Genomic DNA, 23062 nt, shown 5'->3' on the forward strand with positions numbered 1-23062 from the left:
TACACCCTCAGAGGAAGTGGGGAGACACAGAGAGAAGTTTAACTTGCAAAAAGACAGGAGGAAGAAAAACAAGGGGATAAAATCAGAAGAAAGGAGGTAAGATGTTTTTAGCCAAAGGGATACAGTAAGATGCTTGTTTGATTGTGTCTTCCTTAACCAAAAGCTCAATGTCCTCTGGGTGTAAGTCAATACTCTGTTTCCACCGTGACAGAAAACATCTGTTTTCTCAAAATTCAATGAGCAGTAATATTTCCATCTACATGATGACTGGAACTTTAATAATTGTCAGTAAATGGAAAGCAGGTCTTGAGTAAATTGAGTCCTTTAGCCATGTGGTTTCTAGGTTTTACACGATGCTGCCAGAAAAGATAATTATGTATCTACAGTATTTTCCTTTCCAGTCGATCACATGTTAAATATGAATAACATCCACAGCTACATTTGAAGATCTGAGTGATTTATTCCATTTTGTTCAGGTGGATTTTTCAGTTCCGTCTTATGGCCGATGCTGACTCAATGTGAACCATGAAACCAAGCGTTACCTTGGTCTTGTTTCTGTTCCTGAGTCTTCACACTTGCGCATCCATGGTGGGTTTAACATCTTAAAAAGAATGATAATGCTGCATATGTAATGCAACTTACAAACATTAACAAAAATGACTTGTCCTTCACACTGTTTCAGTTATCAGGATTGTTCTGATAATATTTAATACAGCAACACCTAGGTCATTGACATGTGCCTCCCATATTATGGTATAGCATTGCAGCTGTGTTCCATCTGATCCAGGAAGAGTTTGGGGGCAGATGTGGAGCTGGCACTGACTTCAGAGCTTCTTACAAGATGTTTGGAATTTGGCTTTATGTTGGAAGAAAGATTTGATATAGAAAACTTAAGGTTTTCATTGTGGTTTCATGCACAGATTTTATTTATGAATTTTTTGGGACAGTATACTGATTTTTAGTAAGCTGGCATATTTCATTAATCATCTAATCAGCATATTAAGCTTCTTCTCTGTGGAAATCAAACTGGAAGCCATAGAGGATAGTCAGAGAGAGTTACGTTCTCCAAGGCAAAAACAAAGTAACTAAAGAAAAACAATTAACCAACTAACTGCAATGAGAATGTACCATCCTTCGCACAAATATTTAATATCTGTCTTGTTAGAACATATGTATGTTTCTGAACTGATTAGAACTTGATTGGGACCCCTCAGAAATCTCTCTCTCTCTCTCTCTCTCTCTCTCTCTCTCTCTCTCTCTCTCTCTCTCTCTCTCTCTCTCTCTCTCTCTCTCTCTCTCTCTCTCTCTCTCTCTCTCTCTCTCTCTCTTTCAGGGAGGCAGAGGACAACACAAACAGAGTCAAGCTGAATTGAGGCTTAGACCATATATCGGTAGGGTGGCCCCAGGTAAGACAGTAGATAACAATGAAAGCCTTTTTCTGTGATTGTCGATTTGCATCGTACTTCTGTCAAATCCCCAGCCAAATCTATATAGGGACAGACACACATATTCTATTTTGGGATTATGCACACACCATGATTACATCCTGCGAAGCAGTCATGTATTATAATTGTCAGTGTTTGTCAGTGTTCGTCCGTCAGTCCGTCCATCCACCAAATATCTTCACAACCGTTGCAGTTAGAAAGATGAAACAAAAAGCATATTACTCGGGCAGCAAAGGGGATGAAAATGAGATGACCTTGACCTTGAGAAAACTAGGTTAAGGTCAAATATCAATTTTTGTACATTTTTTTGCACATATCTCAGGAACCGGATAAGATAGAAAGACGAAACAAAAAGCAACATTTTCAGAAAGCCAGAGGCAGAAAAATGTGATGATTACCTTCACCTTTGGAAGACTACGTCAATGTTTACTTACCACTTTTGTATCTTTTAGGGTGCAAAATTCTGGAGATGGACAATGAAAACTTCGAAAATAATCGGAGGTCAAGGAAGCAAAAATGATACGATGACCTTGACCTTGGGAAAACTTAAAAGATTGTCTATTAATAGTAGCATGTGCACATAGTTTAATAACTCTTGCACTGTCAACTAGGTTGTCCTGAGTCTGTCTGCTACAGTATACCTCTAGCAGTGGTCAACTTACAAATATGAAATGAAAAGCCAGCTACTCGATAGTACAAAAAAGAATGCATTGCTGCGACTATTATGAAAGTAGGTCAGGGTAAAATTTTGAATTCAGGGGTGTCGCGGGATGTTGCAGTCTCTGACTGTCTTGTTCATTTTGAACCAGTGATTGAACTTCTAGCAGTCACTTTGATTTTTTAATTTATGTTACTGGGTTCCTTTACCATTTTATGCCATTTCATTATCTTAAATAGTCTGTTACGTGGCATTTATATTTTGTTTTGACCAAAAATGCCTTTAATTTGTGCTAAATGCTGAACTTGTCCTCACCAGAACAGGCCTATAATCAGCCAAAGAAAACATATACAGTACTTGAATATGAACATAATGCAGTAACAGCTTCTTCTTCCTCCTCTTGCTCTTTATGTTTTAGAAAGGCTTTGCGAGCTGCTGAAATGCCGCGTTCCAGTGGGTTCTTGGTGCCAGGTAGTTCAAGAAAATGGAGTCCTTGTCCCTAAATGTGTTTGTCCTCAGTCTTGTCCACGGTAAATAACATCAAGTTGTTCCAGTCATATCCTTTATTATTCACATTGTCGATTATTGATTAACCTTTTAAATGTTAAAAATAAATTGTTTTGGAATTAAGACAACAGTTGATGAGGTTAGGGTGTGCACTTGGGATGATCATTCCAATTTGATTTTTTGACACTGACTCATGCAATCAGGCAGAGGGCGCCAGTGTGCAGCGTTGTGGGAAGGACCTATGGGAGCGAATGTCTGCTGCATAAAGAAGCCTGTAGAAAGAGGCGCCACATCAGCCTGGCTCACACAGGACTCTGCCTGGGTAACCACACAAAGTATTAAATATCACATCATTTTCTACAGTGCAGAACACCAAAGCTCTGTTATCTGTCTCGATCAGTCCCCAAGGGCAAATGCACCCAGGGAGAGTTGAGTCAGTTTCCATATCGTCTCCTGGACTGGTTTCTGCTCCTCAGTCGTATGGGGGTGTTCCTAGCATCTCCTGCTCCATCCCAGATCTGCCTCAGCTATGACCAGAGGGCACGGATAGCTCAGGTAGTTGAGATTTGGCTCAGCCTGAGCATCAGATGAAGAAATTCTGGACAAAAGGGGTAGTCATTCTGATTATGATTAAGAATGACCTCAACTAAAAGTGACGCATATAAAATCAATACCCACCATCACATTCACCCCACTGTAACCAAACACCCAACATGAAGTTGCTTCTGACACCAGACACCATCTTTCTGCCTCACAGCTCGTCCCACCAGAAATCAATGTTAACAACCCACTTTAAGTGGAAAGTAGGTTGTGTTACTTGTTGTGTGGTCATCCAACGAATGAGACACGGCCTCTCAAACTCACTGCATATAAATAGGAGTCGGTCAATAATCGCTAAATTATTCAATGAGATGATGAATGGAGGGATAACTTAATATCCTCCCAGCAGACACGTTGAAGATCAGGCCTCACATGAATGAAGAGGAAATGTCTGCGTTGTTTCTGATATGGAAATATGACTTACAATGATTTGGAGTAAAATCAAAACACAAAATTTGTCATTTTTTCCTGAATTTTGTCTCACATAGACAAAAACAGAGGCTTTATTGTTAACAACAGGTAATTGCATGCTAGCAGCTCTGTGATGCTGCACAGCTATGCATCGAGCTGTATGCTAACATGATGTGCTAAGGCTTTAAAGTGTTAAAATGCAAACAATGGGATGTTTAACAAAATCATTATGATGTTCGCTATCTTTTTGGACATGTTAAAAGGTATATCGTGACTTTTTAATGGGTATTTGATAATAAACAAAAGCATTGCAGAATTTGTTTTATTTCTAGTCCAAAGTTGTGAACCTTCACAAATATCTATGCTGCAAGCATAGCCTGACAATGCATGGTTACTTCAGTTACTGTGACAACAGGTTGACAGTGTTTCTTTCGGACCATTTCTTATTCAGCTTTCCCTCTTTCTTTTTCTTTCCATAGCAAAGATTTACCATGCTAGACAGGAACAAAGATGGCAAGTTGAGCCGCAGGGATCTGAAGAAGCTTCGTTATAAGACAATGCCGCTGGAGCACTGTGCTACGCCGTTCTTCCTGTTAGTCCTTCTGCAGGGGCTGCTACAGAATACAACAGATTATCTATGAGCTAACAGAGGCAATTTTACAGTCAAAAGTGAAAACTATTATTTTATTAATGAAAAATTAAACTGTTTCTGTAGTTTTCTGATCTGATTTACTTTAAGGGGACACAGGGGTCAGCAATATTACTTTATCTCCATTACCATATCTCAGTCAAAGCTTCATAAAGAGAACCTTTTGTCTCTTGCAATATGTTATTTTCAACCAATATAGGAAGCACCAAGGGTTAAAAAATGTCACACCACGATGTATTTCACCCCCCCCCCCTCTGTGACCAAGTTGCACCTCCCACCATTCTGTTCTCTCTGCACGCCATCCATCTATCCATCCTCCACGCCAATATTCTTTCCCTCTGTCCTCCTCCCTTTCGATCTCATGACCACCCTACATCTTCATCTCACTCCTCTTTGGAGAAGCTTTTTTTTTTTTGCCCTTCTAATATTTTCTTCCACAACACACAGCTGCACTCACCAAGTCCTCTTTGATAATCAATCTGCTCTCATCCATTCATCCTTCCATATCTTCCACCATCCATCCATTCTTGCACCCAACCCCCTTTTTCCATGCCAGTCTGCAGTGACAGGTTTTGTGGGAGGATGGCTGACTGTGTCAATGTCAAGCCATTCCCAGCAATGATAATGTTTATTACCCACTGTGTCTCCCGCTGCCCATGGATTAACACAAATTGAAGGAGTACCCTTCAGAGATAAGGCTGCAGGGTGAACTGAAAGACAATGGCCATCCTTTCCATACCTAAAGAGGCAGTTTTCTGTGTGTATCTATAAAATAAACAATCTAATTCTGTGAGTGAGTATGTTAAAGTCTTAGTCAGTGTGTGTTGCAGCATTTGATCTGTTACATGTTGTTACTATGTGATGAGAACACCGTGTGTTCCACTGTGCTTGCAGGTCATGTGACCGTAACAGGAACAGTAAAGTGACCCTAGAAGAGTGGATAACATGTCTCGTGGATGGTCCCGAGGCCTGGTTCTACCAATTAACATGTTAGTGACAACTTTTTCTTTTTCTTTCTTTCTTTATTTTTTCTGTCAGTTCTGTGATTCTTCTACTTCTAGATTTTGAGGATACTTTATGAAAGGTACTCTTCAAACACTTTCATTCAAATTTCTCTGTTAAATTAGGCCAAAACCTGTTGCCTCTCCGTGGAAATCAGTTTTCCTGGATGATGATTGATCTGATTTGTCGAAGGGGAATATTGGCATTGCACAATCATATATAGAGTGAACTTTCAAAAGGCAGATTAAGGACAGACGCAGAGGACAGTTTAGTTGTACTTGGAAAGATTAATAGTTTTTCATAAAATGATTCATGTTTCATTGTTCATGACTTGTTTGATCTGCTTTTCATTTCATGAATTTTTCCATCCTCTCTTATATTTCAGTTTTAACATTAAAAGTGGCCCTGGGAAAACATGTGTTTAAAAACACAGCTTTTTAAAACAAAAAAAATTATTGTGTAGCTTCATGTAGTAGAAATACGTTTTTGAAATAACGCAATATCATATTTATTACTTGATCATGTATTTATTATTATTTTCCAGGTTAAAAAGTGCTATTTAAATATTTTTTTCGACAGCGATGCAATTGTATGCATAAACACAAATTTCATATAAGATTCAAACTTTTTGGCCATTATGTTCTTCAGATGGCATTTACTGAAGATTGTTTTCTTTACTTGGTTCTTTTTTTATTAGTTAATGTGTGTGTTGGGGGGTCGGGCGTTGAAACGAGATTTATTTTTAAATCATGCAAATCAATTTTCTATTCTTATTTTTTGATGTAACATTTCCACATTTGTGTCAAACCAACATGATATGCCTTTTGCTTTATCCACAGCTATGAGAATGGGTTCCCGTAAGCTCTGCCCTTCACTAGCAGCGAACTACTTCTGACAAGAAAACAGACCTGAACTCCAGCTCTGCTTCAGAGAAGTCACTTAAAAAGAACATAATGGCTTTATTAGATTTAGAAGCGCTGGGGTGGCATTGTTACACACAGCTCATTTGTTTAGCTTTGTAGTGCAGATTGTATTTTGTGTTTTATCATGTCATTAAATCTGGCAGGTTGATGGCTGCCTGTGCATTCAAATGTGTGCCCAATAGGGATGAACACATGTCTCTGGATGTAACGATCGGCAGCATTACATTAGCTATCTTTTGCACATTTGTGTTGTAAAATAAGAGAGTTTACAATAAGAACTAAATCTTTATGCCTTGGTAACCAATTAAGAGGAAAGATGACAGCACTGCAGACAAATAGCATGACATATAGTGAATGGCAAACTACTGTAGATGGGAAGTCAAGATTAGGAGAGAAGAAACACTTAGCGTCAGATGACGTAACCGGAGAAGAGACAAAGGGATGATAGAGGGGACTGAAGGGGAGCCGTAGGAGAAAGTATCATGATGCACTGGAGGAGAGAGGCGCAAAGGAGAAGTAACTGGATGCAGGAGAGAGGAGTACAAAGTGTGTTTGTGAAACATGGGAGGGAAGTAATGCACTGTAAATGGAAGTTGAGAGTAATGGAGTAATGCATAAAAAATGGATCAGAAATGAGGGAAAAACTGAGAACAGAGAGATGGGGGGAAGGGATTGCTGTCAAAGTGGAAGGAACTGAAGAGAAGAAGAAATGAAAGTACAGAGATCTGATGCTGCAAATGTTTCCTTACAGAAAACAGCATCTCGTAACCTGATGCAAAATATTTGACACCTCCACCAAGATCAAAAAACTTGCATAATGCAAGCATGCACACATGTTGGATGTATGTACCATTTATTACATATTTATCCAGAAAGTGTTCTTGCATCTTGATTGTATGTTTAGTGTGATATTTCAAAGAATTTGTTTATGCATGTCTTGGTGTGATAAGAATAATACAAGGATGTGAGTGTCCCATGGTGGGGTCTTGGGTATATTTGGCTTCTCTAGACTAATTAACCATTAAATTAAACTGACTGTAGGTTGGATGACAGGTAAAAAAAAACTAGAAATAAAACAAAGAAATGTAAAGGAGTTGGAGTAGTCGATGTGAGATGCATGTTCAGTTCAGGCATCAGGCAAACAAGTAATGAGTTCGGTTCTGCATGTTGAGCAAAAGGAATATCATCATAAATATGAAAACAAGATGTTTTCACTTCATCAGAATTACAACAAAAACTTTTAACAAAGTGAATAGGGTTGTTACATTTCATCTTGGCTTACATAGTCCAAAACAGAAGAAAATAAAGGGAAAATAGGAACAAAAAACAAAGAAATAACAAATTTGAAGAGATAAAATGTACAGAACTGTACTGGCTAAAGAGAAATGACCTTGGGCATGGCCAACCTCCTCCAGTAACAAAGTCTATCCTTTGTCATATTTCTTCCCTTCATCCAAAAATATAACTAGATCAAAACCCAATATGTTGTACTATGCAGAACTGAGGTCACCTTAGACGTCAGTGCTAGTGTGTATAATGTAACTTCCTGGAAGATAGATTAACTTGTACAGCAGGAGTAGATCCAACAACAAACATGGATTCAATAATAATAAAAATACATTGGAATATTTGAAAGATTTTCCTTTCAACCCTCCCATTGCCTGTTTTCTGCTGTAGAATCACAATGTTTTAAGTCACTCAGCATTAACAGCATCTGACTGGTGCATTCATTTAAGTGTTCTACCATGTTAGCCATGAGCGTACAGGTTAAGTTGTAGTAATTTTTATGCTAAATTAATTAAGGAATAAATAAATTTAAGAATCAAGTGAAACTATTTAAGGCAAGGGTAAATAATTAAAATCTCTAATGTGAAGCACATAAAGACAAAAAGTTTGCAATAGCTAATTGACTCCCGATGATATAATGCCACCAAAAAACTTTTGAATCTCAATGACCAAAAGAGAAATATTAGCATGATGCTTGACCAGTCATGTGACTTCATCCCTCAGCTTTTTATGGACAATCCTACCTCTTAGGCCAGCATCTATAACTCAATCAAATAAAGCAAAAAAGCTGCTGAAGCCACCTCTGAAGGTCCAGTATAACCTAAACACCTCGTGACTCACTGCTGCTTTTTATCTCTGTGTGTTCATGTTGCTCCTCCTCCTGTGTTAATACATTCTATCCTGTTACCTCTGGACAGTCATCCTCCATATCCTACTTTTTCCTGTCACACGCAACCCCAACACACACACCTTCACTCCTACACTCCTCTCCCGTCTTGCCCTACTCGGATATAAAAGGAGCGGGCTACCTGTGGCCCTCCCACCTCTCTAACCTTGTACTCCCTCTCCTCCTCCTCCGATGGGTGCTGATCAGTGATCTCGTCTGTGATTGCTTGCTTGCATATAACACATGCCCACATTCCCAAGAGACTTTGACAGCACAAGAGCAGATGGGCGGATGGTGATGACACGCTGTTAAAAATAAAGATTTCTGTCAACACGCTGTCAGCCAGGACGCCCTGCCTTCGTCTCTCCGTCCCTCCCTCACGTCCATTTTACCCGCCAATCTCTCTCCCTCACTAACTAACCGTGGTATTGAAAGCATGCAGCACGAGACCCCCAACCTCTATGATATTTAATACACGGCGGTTGTTATAAAAACGGGTCCCTGCATTATGCATGGCTCATAAGCAGACATCAATTATAGATGAAAAGTCCAGGTTTTTAGCTTCTTTGCATGCAATTTTACCAAATGAAATTTTCACTTTCTGTCGCTTGCTGTGCAAATGGAGTCTGTTAGGGTTAGAGTTAGGGTGACCATATGTCATTTAATTATTAAACGGCAATGCAAGAGGAGAGGAGTGGCAGGATCAAAAGAAATATTCAGGCCACTCATAATTATAGTAGAATGGGGGAAGGAAGTGTGTGAGAGATGGTGGTTGTGAGTCTGAGCATCAATCTGAGGCCTGACAATCTTGAAAAATACTTTATTGCAATTTTTTCCTATTTGAAAGTGTTGCAAAAGTTGGATAAGAAGGCGGTGCACATTAAAACTTTCATGTGTTTAATAATATCTCAAAGGTTAATCACCAACCAGTCTTCAAAAGCAGTTAGCAGATGTGTGCTAGCAAATGGAGAGGGACGGAAAGGAACATTGGCGGCTTTTAAAGAGTCCGGCCACAATAAAGTGTCTTAACTAAAAAAAAAAAAAAACACCTGAGTGATACATTTTTCTCCTTATGTGAAGTGACTTTGCAGGCAGATGAAGAGACAGGGAGTCTCTCATTTTAGCCTATGATCAGACAATATTCCCTCTGGGTGGAGTGGGTCCTATTCAGAGTGACCTCAATAGCCCCATGCTGAAGTACCTGGTGAATGAGTGAGAAAAGACCCCATCACAGAATGGACAGGCGGAGTTATTGCACAATGCGGTTGGCCTCTTTCCATTTTTTTCATGATATTGATCAAGAGTTTATGAAAGAAACCATGAGGCCCCCCATTTTGTGGAGATGAGACTGGGGGTGAGGTTTGAGAGCTGCTGATATGAATGCCACCCCACCCACCCTCAAAAGCCTAAGAGATCTACACTTGACCCACACCTAGACGACCTAAAGCCTTTAATGTGGTCGCGGTAAATACAGACTCCTAATGTCTGTCTAAGGGGCTTCCAGTTTATTGCTACATACGATTCCTATAACATGCAGGAGCACAGCTTTTTAATTGTATCCATGGAGCGGTGGGTTCACTTGGCTCCCACAAGCGAATAGGACCTATGAAGCACACTAGAACTGAACTTCAGCAAGATTGACAGCAAGGACACAAGGACTTATGTATTATTATATATAAACTCTGCACAGACAGCAAAAGAAAAGAAAATAGGAATTTGGATTGTAAGTAATCCGGTAAGTGAGAAGGTAGTTGTTTGATCTGAAAAAAAAAAAGACTATAAATAGTTCACTTATCTCTGTCACTTCACGACTAAACAAGACTACCTGCACAAGTAGACATTACTCGTACTTATGAAATCCCATGAAGCCCAAAACCACAAATGAGGGTAACATCAATAATAATAAGCTCAATTCAGAAATACTGTACATAAAATACAAATACGATATACAACCCAAGTATCATCATACTATGATGATATGATTATGATAACGATAGTGATAATTATATTGTGCATCCCACCCCCAGCCCCACACTCTTCTTTTATTTGCACTTTTATCATATTTCTTCATAGAAAATATTATTTTAATTCAGTGGGGAAAATACAACAAATTTTTGTTGGAGAAAATATTTTTGTCGCAGGTCAGACATTCATTTCACTGGACAGTGTTAATTTGTATTAAAGGCCACTGATGCACAAAACATAAACCTTTATTATTATGTCAGATAGACCCATTTAAAAAAAATGTTCATTGTGGGTGTGAATCAGTTTCTGATTGAATGATGGATAAGGACACAAAGGCAGAATAACCTCTAACAGGGGAAGCTCTCCCCTGACAGAGATGTTATCGCACCAGCCAGAGAATCGTTAATGTGTTTAACTTCAACATCACCTCCTCTTTCCCTCACGGCGCTCTTAACGACAGCTGCCCCACCTCCACCCCCACCCCACACTTCTCAACCGCCATTTACATTTGCACCCCCCATACAGCAAATGCAACGCACACACACACACACACACACACACACACACACACACACACACACACACACACACACACACACACACACACACACACACACACACACACACACACACACACACAGGAGGATGTAAACAAAGGGAACAAGTGGAAAGAACAGGAGGAATAAGAAAGAAAGCAAGAAGAGGTTTCATTGACTGGATGACATTCACACCGTGTTTAGCAGGACGAGTCTCCCCCCACAAGGACTGGGAGGAGGTGAGAAAGAGTGAGCAGGGTGCCTGGGGAGACCTGCACCACACCGAGGGGACACAGGAGATGGGACAGCCCTGAAGTGGACACCTGAGCCCTGCAGAAACATCACCTGAAGTAGGAAGCGAGCGGCACCCCACGGGAGACAGAGTCAGAGGAACTACCGACAACAACCTGCTGTCGCTCCTCCTCTCCTCACGACCAGCTCTCATCTCCTTCTCCTCCTCCTCCTCCTCCTCCTCCTCCTCCTCCTCCTCATCCACCTCCTCCTCCTCGCTCCCTCTCTCATTTGATCCCATCTCTCACTCCGTGCACAGGAGAAGGAGAACGTGTGCTGAAAGAAGGTAGGAGAGATGTGTGCACGTATGTTGTTGTCCTTGTGGTGTGTGTGTGTGTGTGTGCGCGCGCGTGCGTGCGCGTGCACGTGTGTTTGTGTGTGAATCAGTATCTCCTCTTTCAATGAGATGCATAAGTCACCAACTTGTTTCTTTGAATCAGTTCTATATACGTGTGTGTGTATGTGTGCGTGCGTGTGTGTGTGTATGTGCGTGTGAGTATGTGCGTGTGTCTGTATGTGTGTGTGCGTGTGCATGTGTGTGTTTGTAGTCTCTGGCGATTTTTAAAAAAAGACCAGACACTTTTAAAATGTTGTTTTATCCTGACAGCAACACATTTTTGCGTCCTTAAAGGCTGTGTTCATCTGTTATCTCTGTATTTTCTTAATTCTCTCTGATTACCTTTAACTCCTTTATTTATGTGCAGTGCAGGGAGAAAGTGTTTCAAGATGTTCTATATTAATGTACATAAGAAATGTAAAAGACAAGTGTAAAATGAAAGTCAAAAAGAGATGTAATTATTCAATTATATACGCAGAATAGTAGAAAATCATCCATAAACTCCTCGAGCTCCAGGTCATTTCATGTTAAGATCCCCAGCGTGAACCACAGGTTTTTTTGTCAGACCACAAAATTTTGGGGCAAATGATGGTTTCTACAGGGACCACCGCATGCCATTTAATCTGTCCCTGTCCACAGATAACAGGAGGCAGATGGTCCTGCCAGGGCACAGGGAGATAGAGGATAGTTAATACAATGTGCAGACAGAGAACACAGCACTCAACCTGTCCCTCTGAAACCGAGCCCGAATCAACTTCTAAAAGAAAAGCAGATAGAAAGAGACGAGTAGAAAAAGAGAGGGGGGGGGGGGCAGCTTATCTTTAATTAAAACTCAAACCAGGATAAATGCAGTCCGTTTACAGCGCGGGATAAACAGAATGGAAAGGGGAAACTCCTCTGGAAGAAAAAAGAGAGTTGAGCAGAGAGCGGACAGGACCATCAAAGTCATGAGCTCCTGTGTTTAAAGGGGAGTGTGTATTTATTTATAGAGGGCGGTAGTTAAGTTCACCAGACTCCCTTTCCATTTGAAATCCAGCCTTTTTTGTCTTTTTTTTTGCCTCATGAAAATTCGGATGGCCATAATTTGCTGAGAAGCCATATGCATATTTTATCAGTGGGTTTGTTTTGAAGACACATGCCCACCAAGATTTTATTTTATTTGTGTGTGTGTGTGTGTGTGTGTGTGTGTGTGTGTGTGTGTGTGTGTGTGTGTGTGTGTGTGTGTGTGTGTGTGTGTGTGTGTGTGTGTGTGTGTGTGTGCTTCTCTTCATATGTATCAAGATTGAATGAGGAGGGAGTTTGAGAGGGCCTGTGAGGTTGTGCAGCCATCTGTTAATATGTGACACATCAGAACCCATTCGACATGGGGGTTTAAGTAAGCACCAGTCAGCCCCATGTGGCAGGCTAAAACACAGGCAAACAAACAGAATCGTACCCGAGTAGCAGAGCAACATTTGTATTCCTCTGATTTTGATACCAGTTTTTTTTTTTCACTTGCATTTTCTCCTCTTTTCCCCTCTCCGTCTCCTAGCCTCTAATTACTCCAGGATCCGACATCCTCTTCTTCTTGCACTCCATTTCCACAGCCCTCCCTTCATCGGCTGCCCCTCACCCCCACCCCCCACCCCATTTCAATCTGCCTCTCTCCCATTGCATGTCTCTCAGTTAAAGCTTTATGGGTCGTTCACTCCCCTCTTTCTTTGCAAGGATAATGAGCAGACGCCTCTGTGTGACTTTGTAGCTGTGCGACGGTTTGTGAGTTTGGATCTCGGAGCATCCCGGGGCCTGAAAGACTCAGATGTACCTTCTGTAGCTGCCTTCGTGCTTCCACTGTGATTGTCTTCTGATCCACAGGGTGCAGCGCTGACATAATACACCTTGTTAGAGGAAGGCAGGGAGGGTGTTTGTGAATCCCGTGTGACTTTGAACAAGTGTGTTTTCTCTGAGGGAGAAAGGGGAACACTGAGGCATGTAATCATCCTATCCACTATCAAATTCGCACATAGAACCATATATAAATACATGCATATGCAAGACAAGTATGCTGAAGGAGTTTGAGCACTTCCAGGTGTTGTTTGTGTCCCTGTTTCCAGCTTCATTTTCTCCCTAAAATGACTGTGAATACCTACAATTTAAAAATATTTGGAGAAGAGACCCATTTGAAGTCCCAGACTAAAAATAGAAATGTAGATGTAAAGGCATTGACTTCAGAGTGATACCAGCAACCCACTTCACACTTTGAAAAGTAATGTGGTGGGTGATTTTTTTCTATTTTTTACAGTGAGTGCCGAGCTGTACCACACACACACACTCACACACACATATCCCAGAGTAATACAGCATGGCAATCTCTTTCCCCCTGCATGAATAATTCTGTCTGAATAGGATAACATATCAATGAATCATCAGCCACTACAGGTCTTAAGTGTGAATGATGCAGTCTAAATGCAACGTTTATGAGCACACATATGTTTCACCAATGGTCTTGACCTTTGAGTGATGGGTTTGACCTTTCCACTGTGTGTTTTCAAGGCTGGGGAGTGATCCAAGACGTGGCTACATTGGAAAGAGTCTAAAAGGCCAAGAAAAGGAAACAGCGATGTCACTCATGTTCCTGTCCTGGTATCTGGGCGTAGCTTTCGCAATGTTTTGTGGCTCTTCCTGGCCCCAGACGCACTCGGCTTTGGTGCCAGAGAATGAGGTGCCTCTTCGTCCAACTTCATGGTTGCCAGAAGGGAAGATCATCTCCATAACACTACCCAAAGGAAGAACCCGCAGGTATGGTACCATTTAGAATTTCTGTCCAGCATCTATATATTCATGTTTAGCAGAAAAATGAGACAATAAATATGAGTACAGAATCTTTCGCGATGTAAACAACAGTCTCTGATTGGGAGACTGTAAGGAACATACCTGTCAGCAAACAAAGCTCTTCGCCATTTAACTCTAAAATAAAAGTATTAGATGATCAAATAAAAATTAAACTGCTTGGTAGCTTGTGAATTATGATATTTATCCAACGCTGGTTTTATCTATTTATTTGTTTGTTTGCTTGTTCATCAGATAATTAGTTCAGTTTCAAGATATAGTTATTCCACTAATATACATACACTGAATAGAAAGAAAAAAACAATCACATCAGAGCAACTACAAATAGCACATGTTTTTTTGTTTAATAAAAATTTCATTCAAATATTATCAGGGTCTTCTTCTTTTCCTTTCGGCTTTTCCCTTCAGGGGTCGCCACAGCGAATCAATTGCCTCCATCTAACCCTGTCTTCTGCATCCTCTTCTCTCACACCAACTACCTTCATGTCCTCTTTCACTACATCCATAAACCTCCTCTTTGGTCTTCCTCTAGGCCTCCTGCCTGGCAGTTCAAAACTCAGCATCCTTCTACCAATAGATTCACTATCTCTCCTCTGGACATATCCAAACCATCTCAGTCTGGCCTCTCTGACTTTATCTCCAAAACCTCTAACATGTGCTGTCCCTCTGATGTACTCATTCCTGATCCTATCCTTCCTGGTCACTCCCAAAGAGAACCTCAGCATCTTCATCTCTGCTACCTCCAGCTCTGTCTCCTGTCTTTTCCTCAGTGACACTGTCTCTAGACCAAACAACACCGCTGGTCTCACTAGTTTTGTACACCTATTCAAATATTATCAGGGTACCAAAATAAATAAATAAAAATTAAATCAAAATGTATCTTTGAAAATAAATGCCATTCTTTAAGGCCTGGAATTAAATTTAAGTCTTTTTTTTTTTTTTTTTTTTTTTTACATTGCGAGGGAATTTGTAATAAATTGAATTATTCAAACAAAAAATCCTAGAGGCTTTTTGTTTTGCTTTAAAACAAGTTAGATTCTTGGTAAAGGTAAATATTAAACAAAAAAAATCCCCTATTTGCCATTCAACAAAGGCCGAGTATATATCGTCAGGTCTGCTCATCAGATTTGCCCTTGCTTCCAGACCAACAAAGAGTCACCAGCCCCATGAACTGATTCCAGCCCCAGTACAGAGAGCGAGAAGAAGTGGAGCCCATTTGGACTGAACCTAACACAGTAGTGACAGTCCTCGGTGCCTGAAACTTTGTAGAAATTGTAAAAACCCTCCTTTTGAGTGCTAAGGCCTATAAAGCAGAGCGACCACGTAAAAAACCTTAGAGCAAATAAAAGAGAATAAACACTGATTTAGAAATTAATTACTCCATTAACTGAGCCCCAAAGCGCCCTTGAGAAAGACAACGTTACACATCTGCTTGGAAACAACCACATCTGCACAGCATAATGTGTAATGATAGAGAGAAAACAAGTATTTATTAAGAATTAAGAACCATGCAGTTGCTTAATTTCATGAAGGGTAACTAACTGTGTAGTTATGACAAGTAAACATAGAATTTGAATTTAAAAGAAACAGACTCCTCATTAAATGTCACAGCGGTGATTGATCTCCCTTAAATTGCCAAATTGTCTAATATGTATACGGGTAAAAACATAATATGGACATAATAGTTTCTGTGATTATCAAGATCCCTGAAGGTTTCAGCATATGGGCAGATCTGAAACTGTCAATGCAGCTTATTATGATTGGCATGTGTGTAGAGAACAGAGAATCCCAGGTTTTTGCAGCTTTAGCGTTGAAATTTTCAAGCTTTGGAAAGAAAATTACAGCCAGCTCACCATATCTGCAAATCAACCAACAAAATGAAAGAATGTTGCGCAGTCAGCACTGGGAGGCATCCATGACCTTGCTGCTGAATCGAAACAGGATGTTATCTTTTCTACATTCCCTGTGATGAATCTGACAGTTGTTGTTTTTTTGTTTTTTTTGTGGTTATCTTTGGCGTCTTCACCTTCTCCACAGGCTGTACTTCACACTGAAAAAGAAGACGCCAGGGATGTCGGTGACCGTCAGCCCCTGTGACCTTCCCATCGAATGGAGTTTGGCTGCCCGCACCCTGAAGGACAAACCCCTCAAGAGTGAACTGCAGTGTGAGTGAACAGTTACCCTACGTCTTGCACCTTCGAATACCACATTAGCTTGACGACCGTTGCTATATCTGGTTGAGCAAAGATGATTAATTAGTTATTATTAACACCACATAACACAGGAATTTCTCTGAGGGCAAATAGTCTAATCTCACAAAACATTTGCACAGCTGTATGACCACAGTAAAAATATTGATCAAATGATCAGATAGCCAGCATACAAATAATAAGGTATTTAGGTTTTGTATTGCTTGTTTGTCTTTGGGTCCTTTCAGCCTGAAGGTTATAGCTTGCTTTACCACTGCAGTTGCAACATATTTATATACAGATAGACTGAGATGCATCTTTTAAGTGATTGTCTCCTATCTCTTTTTTCTTAGGTAGATAAGTATTTATTTAACCCAACATAATCTCATCAACAGACTGTACCTGTTTCTTTATATTCAAATATCATTCACTGTCTGATAAGACCAGAAACAGTGAGTGAGATCAAGCCATATGTGGTTATCACCGTCTAATGCATATTTTATGAAGTTCTAGATGTGGATTTAAAAACTTGCACATGTACGCACATAACTTGAATTAGTTGTCAACTTTATTTTAATGAAAAAAAAAGTAGATCAGTGCTCTTGAAAAACAGATTCTAGAGCATGACATTTTTTTAATGATTGAAAACAAGAGGCAGAGCAACAACTGCTGGAAGTATGCAAAACTAATTTTACAACCTAATACCAGCAAAGATTTATGGATACATACATTTCCCCTGGAGTCAACTAAATAAGCTTCTCTACATGGTAAAATAACATTATGAACCTATGAAGTGACACATGAAATCATTCAAATCCTGAGCTCATCAGCCCCAGACTAAATTATTCACTTTGATTCTGTAACATTTCGTCTCATTTGGGGATTTTCCTTCTGATAGTTGCAGAAGGAAAACTAGCTTTGGTGGGTTTTAGAGATTAGTTAACAGATGTGTCATTCAAGTGAAGGTGTATTCTTGTGACACTTTATACTGTATGTGAATCTAAATAGTGGAGACCAATGTTGAAATGGCAACTGTTTTTATTTATGAATTTTTATCTTATTATTTGCTTGGATGTTTCTCTTTTGTCAGTCAGGTTCTCTGTGCTCAGTTGTTTGTTGTGCTATGTTTTGCAGTCATGAATTTGTGCATTGTAGTTACAGCTTTTTTCTGTTTAGATATACTATTTCATACAGAGTTAGATGAGATGAATTGAAACCGAACAGCTCACATATTGCAAAATTAAAAATTAAAAACTCATTTTATCTGTAAGTTCCTGCTCATTTATACACAGACAGAAATGTAGAAAGAACTTGTTGTCTCATGAGATGTCATACAAACTATAACAATTTCTTGACTGGGCAAGTTTTTGGACTCATGTTACCTGTCGACCTCATGATAAGAACAATTATCATTAGAAGAACAATCAATTAATGATGACAATAAGCAAAACATTGCATAGTATTTGTATGTAACTAGGTTCTTTGTTTTTCCTCACAGGGAGTACCAAAAAGAGCATGCCAGAGGTGTGGTGGCAAGGTCCGGGAACTGAACAGAAAATGCACAGCTTTACAGGCAATGCAGTGGACACATATGAGGGTCCGTCCTACCCCTACACTTCCATATACATCGTTAGACTGCGCTCCAAACAACAGAACACTCGAGCTACCGTGTATCTCCATGAAGGCCTTGGACCGTCAGGCGCCTTCCCTGTGCTTCCAGCTGACCTTCAAGTTCACACGTTAGGTGTTGGCATGACCAGCGTCACACTCAGCTGGGCGCCCAGCACCTCCATCATCAGCCACCCACACACACAGGAGAGTTACGACTACTGTGTACTTGTCAACTCTCAGAAAAACTACCCCAGCCTCTGTGTCGCGCGGGAGAGCATGAGGAAGGATGAAAACCAGAAAAAAGACATGAAGAAGAAGAATAGGAGAGTGACAGCATGGCCAATTTTGAAAGAGTGGTGGTGGCAGCAGTGGGACTCTTATCCTGAACCCAAGAGTCTGCCTTTGTCCCTCGATGATGAGTATGCTGATCTCCAATGTATGTGCAAGGGTACAGAGAATGTTTGTACTGTTTCGGAGCTTCTACCTGACACCCAGTATTACTTTGACGTCTTTGTGATTGATAAGCTGAACAGGACCAGCATGGCTTATAAGGGGACATTTGCTCATACACATGAGGAGGCTCGGACGGCAATCACCACGCTTAGAGAAGGGGAGCTCAGGTGGGTGACCTTCAAAGACCAAGGCTCCAACTCAAAACAGTTATTCAGTTTCCGTCCTCGTGGTTTGCAGCAGAGTGGCCTCCTTACCTTGCAGAGCTGTGGTAGAGCTGAAAAGATCAGGGTTACTGTGTCCAGTAAAGGTCAAGTTCTAACTTCTCAGGCTGTGGGAGGAGATTTAGCACATATTTGGCTTCAGGGAAGTCCATCTTATCTAATCCACTTGGAGAGAGAAGGAACAGGCCACCTCTCCTCTTCTACAGATCTAGCGCTACCTGGAGGACTGATGGCTTCAGTAAAGATGCAGACCACTTCAGCCTACCACCGCAGAGGGGTTCCATCTTTACCCTCCACCTTACAGATAAAATCTTTCAATCGGTTGCGCGGTTGCAACAGTGTTACCCTGGCTTGGATGGGCACTGAGGAAAGAAGCCTGTATTGCGTGTACCGACGAAAGCTTGAAAACCGTGAAGCAGAGGTCGGGGGGATGTCAGATCTAACTACACCCTGTCTTGGGCCAGAGTCCCGCTCTGACACCGAGAGGGTTCTCTGCAAATATTTCCAGGAGTTGAATCCCCGACGGGCTGTCACTACTTCTGAGATTGGGGGCCTAGAGCCCGGGATGGTCTATGTGTTTGATGTCTATCTAATGAGACGCTGGGGGATCCCCATCAAGTATGCCAGCAAGATGGTGAAGACCAGAAAGGAATGCTGAGCTGCTACACCCTACAGGAGCATTTTAGACTGTCCCAATTAAGGACAAAATACATTGGCTATGGACATGCTGTAAAGACTGACCATGAAAACAAAGCCATTTGACTGCTGGGGAGAGGGGGTTACCATGACAAGGAGATATTACCACTGGAGAATCAGTGGTTATGTTCAAACTCCACTTGAAATTTCCATGCAAGAATGAACGGTTCATGAGAATGATCTGCACACCAGCAAAAAATCCACAACATTTACAGTGCAACTTTTGTGCTTTTGTCATTTTGTTTGTCATAGTTGATCCTTATAATGATATACCAGGCTTGTGAAGACAGATAGTCCATACAAAAACAATTACAGGGATTGTGCCAAATGTGCAAATAGAAACAGATGGGACAATAATCAGATAACATCAGAGGACAGGGGGATTTGCAATGTATATCTCTGGAGCCGCATATTGTACAGTCTTAGTCCATGTTGTACAGAAGGATGCGATACACAGATGCTTAGTTCAAAGTCATCGTGTAACTTTGTGTTCTGCTTTCGCATGAAGCATTGAAAAATAGTGACTTTCCTCATTGTCTTTGATGTATTCTTGTGTAGCTTCAAACAGAACAATAAATACAAGGGTATCAGTAAATTCCTGACTGAGAGATGTGTGTATGAAAGGTGCAATTTCAAACTTTTTTTTTTTTTTTTTTTTACTAATTTGTATTTATTTATTTATTTATTTCACAAAAGGTAACCTCACTACCTTTCAGAGAACCTGATTTGCATCTAATCAGGAAAACATATGAAAATATTTTTTCTGTTTGAAGTTGTTGGTGGAGGTGGAGGCGATCTCTATAATTTGGCTGAACCGGATTGTCTGGGTCGTGCCATTGAAGAGGAAATTTAATTTAGAGGAACCTGAACGTGCTAATTTTGGTTATTCTTCTTGACATATTACAGGGAAACTAATTACATATAACAAAAGTATTTATTATTTTCATATGTTTGGTATGAAGTCTGATGTTATTGTATTACTGTGGAATTTCCACAGGTTCCCGCTAGTAACAGTATATAAAATTTAAAAAAAAATTAAAAAATTGGTACACAACGGATAAAATATGTCTAACACCAGTACACCAGGCTATTTTAGTTGAACTAGTCTTATAATGGTCAGTAATGTACTGTGAAATATGAGCACAGTAATTTAAGATTTAAAACCCTTGAAGTAACCCTAAAATCTCAATAGGGTTTAGGGTTTGTTCCATTTAATGTGAGCTTTACATTTTAAATGGAACCGGGATAGCTTTAAAATGAAATACAATGAAAACAAATGAGTAATTATTAATGAATGAGGATTTTGTGTTACCAGAATATCATATTTGACATCAACCGAATCAAATGCAACTCAATAAAACAAATTGCACACAGCACAACAGACAGACTGTTATTTGGATTATTTACATGGAAATAATCCATGTAAATAAAAACAAGGTAGTTCGACATATAAAATACAGTATAAAAGTATATTTGAAGTAATACTGGTAAAGATTTGAAAAAGGCGTCACGGCAAAAGCCTCAACACATAATCTTGACATATTCGACAACGCAGACCAATAAGAGTGTCCTAACGGTCTTACGTCATCACGTTGTTGCACGTACGGATGTAGATGACAAGCCAGCGCGCCAACTTAATATTTCCAACAAAGCGAGATCAAAGGTTTAATTTTACTTGTACAGACCTTAACCAGTAGGTTGTCAGAGTTTCTACCCTCCAGAGTGAATACTTTACTTATCAAAGCTCGGACTGACGTTACGCCACATCGTTAGGATGGGTTTGCTCGAGCGGTGCCAGGAGCTCTTCAAGACCTCCAACCTGTACGAGGTGCTGGGCATCAAGAAAGAGGCAGCCGAGGCAGAGATCCGGAGGAGCTACTACAAAGTGTCTCTTAAAGTCCACCCGGACCGAGCTCCAGAAGACCCGCTGGCCACGGAGAAATTTCAGGTTACCTCTCGTGGTGGTTACCTGTCAAGCTATGTTTACTAGCAGGCTAACACAGCTAGCTTTAGTATTCGAGTTGAGTTACCTCAGAATTGATTGTATAAGATTGAGCGTCATGGTTTTGTGCAATTTGCAGTCGAAGAAGAGAGGTTTAGTAACATTGTTAGAAAAATAATAGCGTAGTATCTTCGTAGCTCATGGGGGGTAAAATCTTTCTCTGTGTCGACAATAAACTGATCTAATGCAACAGTGTTAGTCCAGTATAACCTGGTGACATAGATTTGCTCATTCATTGCTGCATAGTCCACAATGTGCTCCTATATTTTCAGAATAACTTATTCCAACAGCGCTCAGTGCATCGTCACGTTATGTTCAATATTATATGTATAATATTAGTCATAGTGCTAACCATATTTTTTACTTAGATCTGCAGGTGTTTTTAAATTTGCCATCTTCACCTTTTTTTTTTATGCTGTTCCAGGTGTTGGGAAAGCTGTATGCAGTGCTAAACGACAAAGAGCAGAGAGCTATTTATGATGAGCAGGGGGTGGTGGATGAAGAGTCCGACATCCTCAGTCAGGACCGCTGCTGGGAAGAGTACTGGAGACTGCTCTTCCCAAAGGTATTGAAGTTTAGCAGGCGTTTTTTAGGTCATTATGGGGCAACACATTGTTTTATTGTGAATGCGATGACATTATTGATTCATTAAAACCCAGCAACTTACATGTGATTTCTTTGTCTTGACAACCTGCCCTGTCTCATCACTCGTGTGCTAGATAACAGTTGAGGACATCCTTGCATTTGAAAAGAAATATAAAGGCTCCGACGAGGAGCGGGATGATGTGATCCAGTTGTATGTGCAGCACCAGGGAGACATGGATGCCATTATGGCCTCAGCTATGTGCTGCTCCCAAGAGGACGAACCCAGGCTCTGCAGCATCATCCAAGCTGCCATCGATAGAGGAGACGTTGAAGCTTTTTCAGCGTTTGCACGGGAAAGTGAAAAGAAGAAGAAGGCTCGTAGGAAGAGGGTGAGACTTGAACATAAAGGCCTCACAGCTCCTTTATTTCATCTTTATCACCTTACAAATCTGTCTAATCCTTAGTAATTTATTTGCAATTGACATTCCAGGCTGATAGGGAGCGTCAAGAAGCAGAAGAAATGCAAAAGGAGATGGGGCTCGGTAATCAGGATGACAGTCTTGTGATGATGCTTCAGGTAACTATTTCAAACACCCATTTATAAAATCAAAGAGTGGTTTGTTTGTCTGTTTTCTTTATTTATCCTTTCTTCATTTTCAGCAAAGACAGAAGTCCAGAGAGCAGAATTTTAACAGTTTCTTGTCTGACCTGGAAGCAAAATACTCCAAAAAAAGTGGAAAAGCCAAAAGAGGAAAGAAGTGAAAAAATGGACATAAAACAGCAGCGTACTAGCTTATTAAAAGAACATCTTTTCACATTACTGAAAACCTGGCTACTTCCTTCTGTTTGCCTCCTCAGAGCCATCCATTGTCTGTCTTCAGTAGCTTTGATTCTGTTCTCATGACTAATAAATTCATATTTATATACACTTCACTTGTTTTTATTTCTTTTACAAAATAGAATCAAAGAAAATGATTTG

General features: G+C 40.3%; 3 protein-coding genes across 3 annotated transcripts; all 3 read left to right on the forward strand.

The window, feature by feature from the left end:
• sparcl2 (SPARC-like 2) lies at nt 1–7151 on the forward strand. The gene is made up of 9 exons (XM_068328118.1): nt 1–96; nt 477–588; nt 1334–1406; nt 2522–2633; nt 2814–2932; nt 3011–3165; nt 4101–4213; nt 5165–5259; nt 6112–7151. The coding sequence occupies exons 2-9, from the start codon at nt 526–528 to the stop codon at nt 6165–6167; spliced, it is 786 nt and encodes a 261-aa protein (XP_068184219.1). The 5' UTR covers nt 1–96; nt 477–525; the 3' UTR covers nt 6168–7151.
• A 4276-nt stretch (nt 7152–11427) lies between these two features.
• ndnfl (neuron-derived neurotrophic factor, like) lies at nt 11428–20073 on the forward strand. The gene is made up of 4 exons (XM_068328046.1): nt 11428–11446; nt 14030–14275; nt 16364–16491; nt 18014–20073. Exons 2-4 carry the CDS (start codon nt 14097–14099, stop codon nt 19456–19458), a joined length of 1752 nt encoding a protein of 583 aa, XP_068184147.1. The 5' UTR covers nt 11428–11446; nt 14030–14096; the 3' UTR covers nt 19459–20073.
• A 1030-nt stretch (nt 20074–21103) lies between these two features.
• Nucleotides 21104–23011, forward strand: dnajc9 (DnaJ (Hsp40) homolog, subfamily C, member 9). Its single transcript, XM_068328194.1, has 5 exons — nt 21104–21444; nt 21923–22063; nt 22218–22472; nt 22574–22660; nt 22744–23011. The coding sequence occupies exons 1-5, from the start codon at nt 21271–21273 to the stop codon at nt 22843–22845; spliced, it is 759 nt and encodes a 252-aa protein (XP_068184295.1). The 5' UTR covers nt 21104–21270; the 3' UTR covers nt 22846–23011.
• Nucleotides 23012–23062: the final 51 nt, after the last annotated feature.

This window comes from Antennarius striatus, chromosome 11 (assembly GCF_040054535.1).
Source record: "Antennarius striatus isolate MH-2024 chromosome 11, ASM4005453v1, whole genome shotgun sequence".
NCBI classification, from domain to species: Eukaryota; Metazoa; Chordata; class Actinopteri; order Lophiiformes; family Antennariidae; genus Antennarius; species Antennarius striatus.

Coding starts and splice junctions, on each gene's coding strand:
- dnajc9 (XM_068328194.1), top strand. CDS start 21,271: ATGGGTTTGCTCGAGCGGTGCCAGGAGCTCTTCAAGACCTCCAACCTG. Junction 21,445..21,922: donor TGGCCACGGAGAAATTTCAG/GTTACCTCTCGT, acceptor ATGCTGTTCCAG/GTGTTGGGAAAGCTGTATGC. Junction 22,064..22,217: donor GGAGACTGCTCTTCCCAAAG/GTATTGAAGTTT, acceptor CTCGTGTGCTAG/ATAACAGTTGAGGACATCCT.
- sparcl2 (XM_068328118.1), top strand. CDS start 526: ATGAAACCAAGCGTTACCTTGGTCTTGTTTCTGTTCCTGAGTCTTCAC. Junction 4,214..5,164: donor TGTGCTACGCCGTTCTTCCT/GTTAGTCCTTCT, acceptor CTGTGCTTGCAG/GTCATGTGACCGTAACAGGA. Junction 5,260..6,111: donor CTGGTTCTACCAATTAACAT/GTTAGTGACAAC, acceptor CTTTATCCACAG/CTATGAGAATGGGTTCCCGT.
- ndnfl (XM_068328046.1), top strand. CDS start 14,097: ATGTCACTCATGTTCCTGTCCTGGTATCTGGGCGTAGCTTTCGCAATG. Junction 14,276..16,363: donor CCCAAAGGAAGAACCCGCAG/GTATGGTACCAT, acceptor CCTTCTCCACAG/GCTGTACTTCACACTGAAAA. Junction 16,492..18,013: donor CCTCAAGAGTGAACTGCAGT/GTGAGTGAACAG, acceptor TTTTCCTCACAG/GGAGTACCAAAAAGAGCATG.